General features: G+C 41.0%; 1 protein-coding gene across 1 annotated transcript in view; it reads left to right on the top strand.

The window, feature by feature from the left end:
- DOCK5 (dedicator of cytokinesis 5) overlaps positions 1-13,602 on the top strand; it is a 262,201-nt gene that overhangs the window by 121,834 nt on the left and 126,765 nt on the right. The window contains exons 6-8 of the mRNA XM_060178855.1: positions 8,629-8,777; positions 11,846-11,981; positions 13,385-13,542. Of these exons, the coding sequence (XP_060034838.1) occupies positions 8,629-8,777; positions 11,846-11,981; positions 13,385-13,542 (443 nt within the window). The remainder of the gene's footprint in view (positions 1-8,628; positions 8,778-11,845; positions 11,982-13,384; positions 13,543-13,602) is intronic.

Raw genomic sequence — 13,602 nt, 5'->3', positions numbered from 1 at the left:
AGATCATCCCATATTCATCCAGTCTGTTTCTGACCTATAAAGACACATCATATTTAGAATGAATGGTAAATTGGTGAATTAACCATGAACCTGAGACCTTGGAGCCTCAAGAATAATAGTCTCTTTGCATAACCATTATGCCATCTACCCCTGTTCACATTTCTAAGTTTTCTACATAACAATTCAACATCCCTCTAGGTCCTCCTCTGTCATCATGTTCCAGGACCTGAACCTTCCACCCCCACCCACAGAGTCCTTTACTTTGGTGCAATACACCAGACCCAGTTCAAGTTCTGCTTTGTGTTTATTGTTCAACTTTTTTTTTGTAATTAGATTCCTTTCACTGAAGACACCTTTAACATTCATATGGAAAAGAATTCTGTCAATATTTACCTCTAAGTATTTGATAGTTTCTGGCCTAACATCCCCTACTATTACTGTGTTGCTGTTAATATATTGCTATTGCTCCTTCAGTAGATGTTTGATGTATTTACATGGCCTTTCCTTGGGTGCATAGACATTAATAACCATTTAAGACCTCTTGATAAATAAATAAAATTTACAAAGACAGTTATGGACATTACTTAATGCTCAGAGGATCAGTCAAAGTAATGTCCATCCCTGTCTTTGTAAATTTTATTTATTTTTAGGTCTATTGTGTCAGATTGAGAATAGCTGTTCCTGCCTTTTTTTGTGGTCCATTGGCTTGTATGTTAGTTTTCCATCCTTTTACTTTGAGTCTGTGTTTGCCTTGTTGAGTTAGGTGGGTTTCCTGCAGACAACATATGGTTGGGTTGTGTTTTCTGATCCATCTTCCTACTCTGTGCCTTTTAATAGGTGAATTCAGATCACTGACATTTATTGATATTATAGATTGAAGATATATTAATGCCATTTTTCTAAAATTTTTAGAGTGTTCTGATATATGGCATGTTTATGATAATGTGATGGTTTATGAGAGAGCTTTCAGAACTTCTTTCAGGGAAGACTTGGTGATAGTTGATTCATTCAACTGTTACTTGTCTGAGAAGGTTTTTATGCCTCCTAGTATGAATGACAATCTAGCAGGATACAGTAGTCTTGGTTGAAAACCTTTCTCATTGAGCACTCAATAGATATCTTGCCATTCTCTTCTGGCCTGTAGTGTCTGTGTGGAGAAATCTGCAGCTAATCTGTAAATGACTATTTTCCTCTTGCAGTGTTCAAGATCCTTTCTTTATTCTTATTCCTTTTCATTCTAAATAGAATGTGTCTTTAAGTCTGAGTTAATTCTGTTTAGGACTCTCTGGGATTCTTGAGCCTTTATGTCTTTTATGTTGTCTAGACTAGGGAAGTTCTCAGCTATTATGTCTTGTAGAATGCTTTCTTCTTCTCCCTCTCTTTGTTCCTCTGGTAAGCCAGTAATGCTTATATTTCTTCTTTTGAAGTCATCTCATATGTCTCTGTTGTTGTTTTCAGTATCTCTTAATCTCTCTTTGAGATCTCTTACTTTTTTCTTTTCTCTGATTCATCCTCAGTCTTACTAATTACATTTTCTGCCTCACTTATTTTATTCTGTCTCCCCTCTGTTGTTTTCTGTAACTCAGCTATTTTGTTACCCTGTTCCAATATTGTATTAGCTTGTTCAGCTACTTGTGCTCTCAGCTCAGCTATTTCAGCTTTCAACTTTCTAGTCACCTTGAGATAGTTAGTGTTTTCTTTAGGAGTCTCATTCGCTGTTCACCCTTTTCTGATGATATTTCTTTCAAATTCTTTCCTCACTCCTGTGACTAATGCCTCATTTATTGTTAGGATCTTGTCCTCATTCTTATGTGCTTTTACCTTTGTTTTTTTGTTTTTGTTTTTGTTTTTGTAAATCTGGGCTTTTGTCCCAGTTCATTTATCCTATGTTTCTTCTTGGTTTAACCATTGTGTATTATGTGTTGTGAGGTCCCTCTATTCAGTCCACTAATCACATTTGCCTGGATTGATTTGTGTCTAAGTAAGGTACTTAAAAAATTCACAGTTATGGAAATTAATAGTTGTTTCAATATTATCTCAGTCCTGAGGTGAAGCATGGTGGCTGTTAAGCCCTCTTTTGTTCTTTATCTTCCCTGTAGGCTATGGGAGCCTGTGGACTTTTTAAGTAGATTTTTTAGCTTAATTACTCACTCCTAACCTAGAGATAAAAGAAGGTGGCAGAGAGATGACATAGTGGCTATGCAAAGAGCCTCTCATACCTCAGGGATCCACAGCCCCAGGCCCAATCAACTTCTCTGACTAGCAAGAGCCAAGCTGGGCAGCATTCCTTGGCCCTGTGAGTTTCTTTAAAAATCCTGTTTATACTCTGTGGGTTCTGAGCCAATTATTCAACGTGTCTCTGAATTCATGGGAAAAACAATGTGGAAAGGCTCCCACTATACAGCCCTGCTTCCAGACGACTGGTAGTGTATGTCTTCTCCTGAGTTGCAGGATCAGGTCTCTGCACCCAATGTCAGCACAGGGCCTCCCTGCTGCTGTGCTCACCTCCAAGGATAGTAACAGTGGAGACTCACAGTTGCATTTGGCAAGTCTTAGGGGATCCTCTCCTCCAGTCAGCAGTCTTTTTGTTGGTAAAACAGACTGGAGTGGCACCTCAACTGGCAAACTACCAGACAGTTACCAGCCACTCGGGAGTACATATGGTCTTTAGCCCCAGGAATCTCTCCTTAAGCCCTTCTCTGTCCACATGTTTGCACTCACCCACAACTTGGTGGTTTCCCAAAGTGTTTCCACTCTTGTAGTGTTCTCAGGTGATCTTTGTTACTCTTAGTTGACCATGGAGAGGAGCTAAGCTCATCTTTATGTGACTGCTTTCATCTTCAGAAATTAAAAAAAAAAAAAGATAGACATTAAATAAAAGTGTAAAAACTTGAGAGGTAGTTACAGAAATAATGGTCAACCCGTATCTGTGACCTTGGTTGAACCACTACAGTTTCCAATGGAGGGGGGTAGGGACACAGAACTCTAGTGGTGGGAATAGTGTGGAATTTTACCCCTGTTATTTTGTAGTTTTGTAAATCACTACTAAAAAAGAAAAGAAAAAAGTACAAACTGGAGCCTCAGAGATCTTGAAGCAAGAGAAATGGTAAGCAAAACCAGGAAATATTTTTACTGCTGAGTAGGAATGGATCTAACTTTTGCCGTTTCATAGAGCTGTTCCTCAAATGACACAATCATAGTGTTGTTTTAAGTCTGAGCTATCCTATCTTGTTTTTGAATTCCTCCTATGCCCCCAGGATTGTACCGACTTTTATAGAGGGGATCAAAGCAATTGTTGAATAAATCCTCTGCTGTGTGAGTTCTGTGGCAATGGCTGATAGTGTTTTTAAAAAATGAAAAGATCCAGATTAATGAGGACTAGAAGCAGGAGAGAAGGCACTGTGCACAATCAGGTCATCACCAAAGGATTTCGGGAAGTAGGCAGCAGGAGGACGTGGCAGGAAGAAAAGATGGGGTACTTGATTTCCTCCTCACCTGTCCTCCCCCCAGGAAGCCATCAAGTGACAGGGGCCAACTATGCCTGAATATCCTACTCAAAACAATTTTAGGAATGTGACAACAAAAAATCCATTTCTTTTAAGTAATTGGGGAAATTGCTTCCTATGATGTATTCCAGCTTGTCTATTCAAAGTTGATTTGGCACAGTGAATGGGAGAAGAACGGTTGTCTTCATCCTTCTTGGAGGGAGAAATTGGCCAACAAGGCTGATATGGACAGGCCATAATTAAATTGGCTTGGCTAGTGTCTGATATAATCGAGACCAAGAACTTGTGAATATGCACCTCAAACAAAGCAGTCTCTCTGTGTGATGGTGACCTGAGCCTTTCAGCCCTTTCTTTACCATATGAGAACAAATATCTTCATTAAAGTTAGAAAAAATTTTAGAAAAGTCTTAACTGAAAGTGGACAGATGGGTGGCGAGAAAGGAAAAAAAAAAAAAAAAAACCCCATTCTGCCTAGAAGCATCGGAAGGCACAGAATTTTATGACCTTAATTCTCCATTCTTTTTTCCACCTTGACAGAGGGTGAGCTGGAAGTACATACGCTGAGCTGAATGGAAAACGTGGGATTTTTATCATTATTTGGCAATATGAAATTTTCCTCTTATTATGTTTCTCTAAGGATTGATGGAAATAGGCAACTCAGAAAATGCTAAAAGCATAAAATAATGTCTCATCTCTTTCTTTGTGTTCTCTGAGAACTTTGAACTTGCACTGAGACTTTTATTACATTCTGCTAACCTCTGTGCCCCCATGGTATCTACTTCTCAGCCCAGGGCCCCTCACGAGACGTTGATTCTTTGTTCAGCAGCACTTCCAGTGTTTTCTGTCCAGATTCTTTCTTTCTATCTGGTGCCTCACCCAGGAATCTGTCCTTGGAGGGTTATCTCAGAAGAACATCACTAAAGAACATGTTGTACAAGTACCAGCAACATGTGTGAGCATGCGTGTGAGTGTGTGTGTGTTTAACATTGTTTTTCTAGCAGACAATATTTTCCTTTAATTTCAAGAGTATATCTTTATATAGATGCCTCACACCTTTCTGTGTATAAATTGCAAAGAAGTAGTTACATACCATATATAAGTGAGTAAAATTGTACAGCTATTTATTTTTAGAAAGTTATGATGGGCACAGTGTTATTTTCCGGACCATCCTGTTTATAGTCACCTACTTCTCTTACATTCACCTATCATACTGCCTTGTCTTTCTTTCTTTTTGAACTGTTAATAACCTGAGATTATCTTATGCAGGTGTGTATAATATTTGACTTTCTTGTGACTCTCCCCCCCCGCAATGTGGCAGGAACTTTATTTCTAGCCCAGAGTAGGCACTCATTTGTATTTTTCAAAAGTATTTTGTTTCCTTATTTATTTATTTTAATGCAAGAGAGATACAGAGGAAAAAGATAATACAGAAAGAAAGTCTAGAGCGCTGCTCAGTTTTGGCCTATTGTGGTGCTGGGGATTGAACCTGCTACCTCAGAACTTTGGGCATGAGATTCTTTTGCAGAACCACTGTCCTGTCTCCCCAGCGCCACACTTTTTTTTTTCTAGAAAGAGACAAAGAGATAGACACAGAGAGAATGAGACAACTATAGTGATGTTCCCTTCAGTGCAGTGAGGGGTCAGGCTCAAAACTGGCTCATACACATGGCAAAGTAGTATCCAAGTCAGCTATTTCTCCAAGCCACATTTTTTTAATACAATGAATTAATTAATTTTTAAAATAAAGGTTGTAATGGCTCTGACATGAAATATTTAACTTTTAAAATAATCGAGGCACAAATAATTAATTGGCTATCTATATTTATTTAGTTCAATTTCAGGAATAAGGTCTTTTTTTGTTTTGTTTTTTATATTTATTTTCCCTTTTGTTGCCCTTTTTTTTATTGTTGTTGTTATTGGATAGGACAGAGAGAAATGGAGAGAGAAGGGGAAGACAGAGAGAGGGAGAGAAAGATAGACCCCTGCAGACCTGCTTTACCACCTGTGAATCTACTCCCTGCAGGTGGGGATCCAAGGGCTCGAACTGGGATCCTTATGCCAGTCCTTGCACTTTACGCCACCTGCGCTTAACCCACTGCGCTACCACCCGACTCCCTTATTCTAGGTCTTAACAGTGTTCTAGAAAGGGAAGTTTTTTTAAAAATCCTGTTTGTGTATGGGATGTGGAATTCTGGTGGTGGGAATTGGGTGGAGTTGTACCCCTCTTATTCTATGGCTTTTGTCAATGTTTCCTTTTTATAAATAAAATTTTTTTAAAAGTCATGTTGTTCTATTTGTCCATGTACCTGAAATGAGAGTCCTTCCTCCATCCGTGAGTCACATCTGTTGTAGACTTTCTGGGGCACCTACTCTGCGCCAGCTCCTAGGGCTACAAAGGTGAGCAAGCTCTGGGTGATTAAACAGAAGGCATCTTTGTGGTCAGGAAAACAAACAAGGCATTTCAGAATTCTGGATGTCAGTCCTAAGAGTTGTGTTGGTGGGTGGCCAACTCAGGATTGGGAGTTTGAGAAGAGACTTGTAAAATTTTCATATTTATTTATTTGGTAGAACAGAGTGAAATTGAGAAGAGGAGGAGGGGTGAGACACCTGCAGCATGGCTTTGTGAAGCTTTCCTCTTTGCAGGTGGGAAGTGGGAACTTTAGCTTAGGTCATTTTCCGTGGTAAGGTGTGTGCTCAACCAAGTATGCCACCCCCTAGCTCCTAGAAGAGACTTTTTGTTTTAAGCTGAGACCAAAGAAGTCAGAATTGGCAGAGAGACCTAGTATAAGGGAGAGGAGAGGAGAATGGGAGTGAGCTTGGAGCAAGAAGAGAAAAATGGTTATTCTCCATAGAGAAAGTGATATGTTGAATGGGCCTGCATTTAAAAGGACACTGCTCTGCATGAAGGCATATAAATTTCTGAGCAGAGATACATGTCCATACAGTGCTGCGGGCAGTGTCATAGAAGCCAAGATAGGGAGGGATGTGCCATGGGGTCTACAGCTAGGAGGGCCGTGGAAATTACAGAAGGATTTTCATCAGAGGAAGGAGCCGGGATCAGAATTTGGGGGTTCCATGATGGTTTGACATACTTGTATGTTATAACTAACTATTGATCCTATAATTGCTTCTCTATTTCTAAAGTTAGCAAGAGAAGAGGGAGTGGGGATGGCTTAAAAAAGAGGCCAATTCAATTTTCATTTGTAGGTGAGTGTGCTGTCCCTTGGCTGGTTCTTCCTCCCACTCAGTTTTCATTTGTTACATGAGTGCAAGAGATCCAGCTCGGGGCCTTTCAGGCATGCATCACCACTGAGCCACCTCTTCAGCCTGAGATGGTTTCCTTTTTGTTTTTGTTTTGCTTTTTTTAAAAAATAAGGGAGAAGGAGGAAAAGGATGCAAAGCCTGACCCCAACATCTATGGAGGTTGTTGTTGTTGTTATTATTATTATTAATCACCAGGGCTTCAACAACTCCAGATCAATAATTTTTTGTCAGATAGCTAGAGCGACACAGAGACATACAGAGAAAGGGAAGGATACCATAATACCAAGGGCTCCCCCAGTATAGTGTGGGCCAGGCTTGAACCTGGGTCACATGCATGACAAAGTAAGACTCACTGTCCAGGTGAACTACCTTTCAAGGCCCATGGATTTCTTACTGCTCCAGTGAGATGCAGGCATTGTATCTAGAAACATATACAAAGTAGGCTCTCAACTGCTATGCCATATCCCTGATCCTCTTATGGATATTTATTTATTTTTTATTTATAAAACGGAAACATTGACTAAACCATAGGATAAGAGGGGTACAACTCCACACAATTCCCCCCTCCAGGACTCTGTATCCCATCCCCTCCCCTGATAGTTTTCCTGTTCTTTAACCCTCGATCCAAGGTCATTGTGGGATGCAGAAGGTTGAAGGTCTGGCTTCTGTAATTGCTTCCCCGCTGACCGTGGGTCTTGACAGGTAGATCCATACTCCCAGCCTGTCTCTCTTTTTCCCTAGTAGGGTGGGGCTCTGGGGAATCGGAGCTCCAAGACACATTGGTGGGGTTGTTTGTCCAGGGAAGTATGGTCGGCATCATGCTGGCATCTGGAACCTGGTGGCTGACAAGAAAGTTAACATACAAAGCCAAACAAATTGCTGACCAATCATGGACCTAAGGGCAGGAATAGTACAGATGAAGAGTTGGGGGGGGGGGGTCCCTCCATTTTGTAGACAGCTAACTAGGTATATTTTAGTTAAATTCCAAAGGGCCTGTGGCTATACTAGATTTTTTTTTTTTTCCTTTTGCCCCTGAGCCTGAAATTTGATATGCCAGTGGATCCAAGTTATTGTCTGGGGAGATGTCATGGTTGAAAAAAGGACCAGAAAGCTGGATCAGGGAAGAGAGTAGCTCCCTAATATGGAAAAGGGGTATAAATATTGTTGACTGTAAATCCCATCGATTTGATGTGATCTGGGGCCCATAATTAGCTTAGGAGCCTATGTGACCTCTGCATCCCTCTACATATGGATATTTACTTACTTACTTTCTTACTTACTTACTTATTATTTGAGAGACAGAGAGAGATAGACACCACAGAACTGAAGCTTCCTTTAATGCAGTGGGGACCAGGCTTGAACCTGACTTGACTATTCAAGTGAGCTATTTCACCAGCCTACCCTTTCTTTCTTTCTTTCTCTCTTCCTCCCTTCCTTCCTCCCTCCTTCCTTCCTTCTTTCCTTCCTTCCTTCCTCCCTCCCTCCCTCTTTCTTCCTTCCTTCCTTCCTTCCTTCCTTCCTTCCTTTCTTTCTTTCTTTCTTTCTTTCTTTCTTTCTTTCTTTCTTTCTTATCTTTATTTATTGGGTAGAGACAGCCAGAAATTGAGAGGGTAGAAGAAGAGAGACAGAGTGACATCTGCAGCCCTGCTTCACCACTTGCAAAGCTTTCCCTCAGCAGGTGGGGACTGGCAGCTTGTAACATGTGCACCTAACCAGGTGTGCCACCTCATGACCCCCAGTCTACCCTTTCTTAGGAATATTTTTTAAAAATCCCAGTATGGGAAAAGTAAGTAGCTAAGTACCACCTTTCAAATAAAAAGACTAGCCTCCATTATACATTTTCATTTCCCCATCTTAGAACAACAAGGTCACACTCTTCCGCCAACTGCAGCAGATGACATACAGCCTGATCGAGTGGCGGTCCCAGATCCTGTCTGGAACTCTCCCCAAGGATGAACTGGCCGAGCTCAAGAAGAAGGTCACAGCCAAAATTGATCATGGGAACAGGTAAAGCCCAGCTGACTTTTTCCTGAGAGCTTGGACAATGATGGGTCCATGCAGGCTAAGGACACCACTCACTATGACTGTGTGATGTTAGAGTTGCCAAAAACTTATGCTTACTACTTCCTTTTTGTCTTGAAAAGCATAATATTTTATTGAAAGTAACCTCCCGCCCCCCAGGGGCAGGCCAGTGCTGGGCCTCTGATCCCAAGGAGTTGACAGACGATCAGTGTTTGGATGGAAGTGACTCCCCTGCCAAGTGGATCAAAAGGGCCTGAGCATCCCAGACTCACATTTTTAAGGTCCTGGAACTCTCTCAGTTTTAGTTCTGTCAGATTCCTTATCAATCTTTATTTCTCTGTAACTTCTCCTAACTAGAATCATTGTTTTACAGTCTGCAGAAATAGACTTGCCATAATAGGAAAACTTGTGTTTGACCTTCTAAGAAAGTCTTCAGGAACCACCAAAGAATTCATCACTTCATTTATCTTTTGGTTAGCTCTGGTTAAATCTGACCGATTTCCAGATATTTCTGCATTTCTGAAAATGAGGACTTCAGCACTTTCATATTTATGGTACCCAGGTTTCCTATCTCCTGCTAGCTGTTTTCAAATACCTAGGATGGTTTCTCAGATAGGTATTATTGATGATTCATTTGCTACTCAATAACATTTTCTGGATTTCTTCAATTTGTATGTGTATGCATTCTCCTTTTACACAGAAGCTTTAGAACCCTTACACATACTTCAGAAATCTGTTAAAATGCAGTTTACTATCCTATTCATTTAAATATTACAGACTAGTGGCTGTATTCAGCAATAGTTAGAATAAGCCCAGAATAGAAAATTTTAGATTCGACCATTATTTATGAAATGTTCTATTCACACAACCTGTATATTCCCTTGATTATATATATAATAATTTGCTGAGGCAGTTGTTGACTCCATTGTTACTGAAACTGATTATAAAGAATTTACTTCCGGATGCGGAAGATGGAGCATTGGATTAAGTACAGGGACCCTAGCAAGCCCTGGTTCTCCACCTGTGGGGAGGGAAGGGGTCATTTCACAGGCGGTGAAGCAGGTCTGCAGGTGTCTATCTTTCTCTTCCTTCCCCTCTCAGTTTCTCTCTGTCCTATCCAATAAAACAGGAAAACATATGGCCACCAGGAGCAGTGGGTTGGTAGTGCCAACACCCATTGGCATCAAGTCCTGCAGCGATAACCCTGGAGGCAAAAAAAAAAAAAAAGACAAAAAGAATTTACTTCCAAGTTGTGTGAATAATATATGAGAAATCTTGCTAGGTTGTCCACAAAGTTATAATGCACTTTTGCATCTAAAAAAATGTCATAATAACTTTTCTGACATTTTCTTTCAGTTTCATGCCTGAGATTCCCTTCTTAGTATTCAAAATAAATAGCCTCCTACATTGCCACGCATTTATCCATATGACTATATCTACAGCAGGTGTCCTACCAACCACATAGTACTGGTGACTTCTTTAAAGGCTGGTTAGGGTGAGGCAACACAGCATTCCCTAACACACATGTTGCCTTTTGTGTTAGGGTTCTTGCCCAAGAACCCTGATCTCTGGCACTGAATACTAACATCCCTCAAATAGCAGAATATGCCTGTCTTCTCGGTTCAGCGTTTGGAAGCAGCTCACAAAATTAAGCTGCTCCATCAGTGAATCAGTGATTCCATCTCTGAGCAGCCAGCAAGGCCCATTGCACCTGAGTCTGGGTGGCCTGTGCGTCTTGCTGCCTTGTGTGTCTGGCTACCATGGAAAGGAACCTGCCAGAGTAAATCAGATAATGAAGATGCTGCAGAAGTAGAAGGAGAAGGGAAGTTGGGCTTTTTATTTTATTTTATTTTATTTTATTTATTTATTTTTTGCTTTCTTTCCTAAGACCTGGCACATCGTTCCACTCTCCCTGAGCCATCTTGGCAGTTTGGACATGCCCACTCCCAGATTGCCAGTGCCTAGAATGTACACCGGGCACTCAAAGAGGGGTATCTTATTTCCCCCACAGTCCCTGACTTTTTAGAGCTAAGCAATTTTTTTTTCCTAAGCTTTTTGTGCATGTTGGATATAAAGGACTTGGTAGGAACTGTGCTTTATGGAGACCCTGTGGCTCTGTGTACATTCGGATCTGTAACTTGACACAGCTGGGTGGTTCCTTATGCCAGTTACTGGAGTAAGACCTTACACTTACCAAGAGCATGCTATAATATAAGAAAATATTCAGCTACTTATTCATTCATTCATTCATTCATTCATTCGATAGGACAGAGAGAAACTGAGAGGAAGGAAAGACAACAAGAGAGTGAGAGAGACCTACAGCACTGCTTCAACGCTTGTGAAGCTTCTTCTCTGCAGGTGGGGACAGGGGTGTGAGAGTATCCTTGCACAAAATAATGTGTTTCCTCAACTGGGCCAGCCACTGCCCAGCCCCTGCTTATTAAATTCTTGCTCTAGTCCTGATGGGGAGAGAGTATTTGTCACTAAGGAGTTGAGGACTTTGTAGAAATTCAGTAAGTCACCCAGAATCACTTTGCCAGCAAGTGTTAAAGTCAGGATTCAACTGACCTTGTTGCTCACACTCTGAGGTGGGTCAGTTAGGAGATAACAGCCATCAGGACTTAATTCATGGATCACCCTTGGACTGTCTACAGACAGTATTGCCTCTTGTCTGTAGCCTTAAGGTGATCAGGGTCACCCCCTCCCCTCCAACTTTGTACAATGATTGATCTTTATCATTCTGATGCCAAGCAACAGGAGGCTAGGAGAAAAGTGGTATTGACTGGAAGAATTTTGTTAGAATCAGCGCCGGTTTTGCCTTTCTTGTTGAGATTCTTTGAGCCAAATTATTTCTGCATGTAGTTATCCACGTATGGTTAACATGTATTTTTGAATGAAATTGAGATGATGGAGAAGTCGGTACACTTTTCAACTTACGTCATCCAGAATGCATCCCTTTTTAACTGAATCATCAGGGGAATTTTCTGAATGGCTCTTGATTAGAGATTCTCTTCCCCTGAGGAAAACTTATCTCACCACTCCTCTCTTTCTAGAATGCTCGGGTTAGATCTGGTAGTACGAGATGACAATGGAAACATCTTGGATCCAGATGAAACCAGCACCATTGCCCTGTTCAAGGCCCATGAGATGGCCTCCAAAAGGATCGAGGAAAAGATCCAAGAAGAAAAGGTAGTACTTTTTCTTGAATATGCAGATTTTGGCCATGGAGGCTCCATTTTTGCTTTTATTTTCTCTTTAAGAAAGGGAGGCTGGGGAGTCGGGTGGTAGCGCAGGTGGTGCAAAGCTCAAGGACTGGTGTAAGGATCCCCGTTCGAGCCCTTGGCTCCTCGCGGGAGTCGCTTCACAAGTGGTGAAGCAGGTCTGCAGGTGTCTCTCTTTCTCTCCCCCTCTCTGTCTTCCCCTCCTTTCTCCATTTCTCTCTGTCCTATCTAACAACAGTGACCTCAATAATAACAACAATAATAACTACAACAATAAAAAAGCAAGGGTAACAAAAGGGAAAATAAATATTAAAAAAAAAAGAAAGGGAATCTGACAGTAGAGGTAGAAGTGTTTAGAAATTCATCTCTTCATTTGAAAAAACAAGAAATCAAGGATGTACATATTCTTATGTGGAAATATTATAAAGATATATTAATTGAAAAAAGAGCACTATGTAGAACAGTGTGCATAAAACTATTATTTGTAGCTTAAAAAAGAATTTGCACACATCTGTGCTCAAATCTGTGAAGACTCACTCTGAAGTGGTAGCTGAGAAGTTGATATTTTGTGGATGCCTCTGGGAAGGCTGGGTGGGAGGGAGGCTTTTTATTCAGTCACTTTATTTGGTGCAGATATTATGATTTCCAAAATAAATAGTATTTATGAGTCAAATGTTGAAAGTAATCGTTGAAGTAGTAATATCTCAACTTCTTTTTTAAATTTTTTTTATATTTATTTTATTTATTTATTCCCTTTGTTGCCCTTGTTGTTTTATTGTTGTAGTTATTATTGTTGTTGTCACTGTTGGATAGGACAGAGAGAAATGGAGAGAGGAGGGGAAGACAGAGAGGAGGAGAGAAAGATAGACACCTGCAGACCTGTTTCACCGCCTGTGAAGCGACTCCCCTGCAGGTGGGGAGCCGGGGCTCGAACCAGGATCCTTATGCCGGTCCTTGTGCTTTGTGCCACCTGCGCTTAACCCGCTGCGCTACAGCCCGACTCCCTCAACTTCTTAAAGAAGGTAGAAAGAGAAAAGCATTATCCACATTATGACCTCCTAGGTACAACTAGATTGAGATTTTATTACATAGTCCTCTTTCTCTTCCAACAAATGAATTTGTGCGTATTTTACTTAGTTCGTAGACCTTGTTTCTCTAGCACAGTTATAATTGTATCTGGCCGCATTTCTGACTTGAACACTCAGCCACGTATGAGGACATCACTCCTCAGTCCTTTTTCCACTCGCATACTCTTTCTTAGTGTGTCTCCTCTCAGGTGATGATTATATTCATCCCTTGTTTGTAGGCAAATATCTTGCCATTGCTTCCCTTTAGCTGAAGTAAGGATACACTTTTCCCCCCTGTGTTCAGTCAGTTCTTCAGAACCTCGACCTGCGGGGCCAGTCCATCTTCAGTGCGGTCCACACCTACGGTCTCTATGTGAACTTCAAGAATTTTGTCTGCAATATTGGGGAAGATGCAGAGTTGTTCATGGCCCTCTATGATCCTGACCAGTCCACTTTCATCAGGTAGGAAGCCCAGGTCATCTGCTGTCAATCTCACAAAAAGAACCAGTCTTCACCTGACCT

The sequence above is a fragment of the Erinaceus europaeus genome, chromosome 19 (genome assembly GCF_950295315.1).
Source record: "Erinaceus europaeus chromosome 19, mEriEur2.1, whole genome shotgun sequence".
NCBI classification, from domain to species: Eukaryota; Metazoa; Chordata; class Mammalia; order Eulipotyphla; family Erinaceidae; genus Erinaceus; species Erinaceus europaeus.
This window is presented reverse-complemented; position numbering and strand designations above follow the sequence as displayed.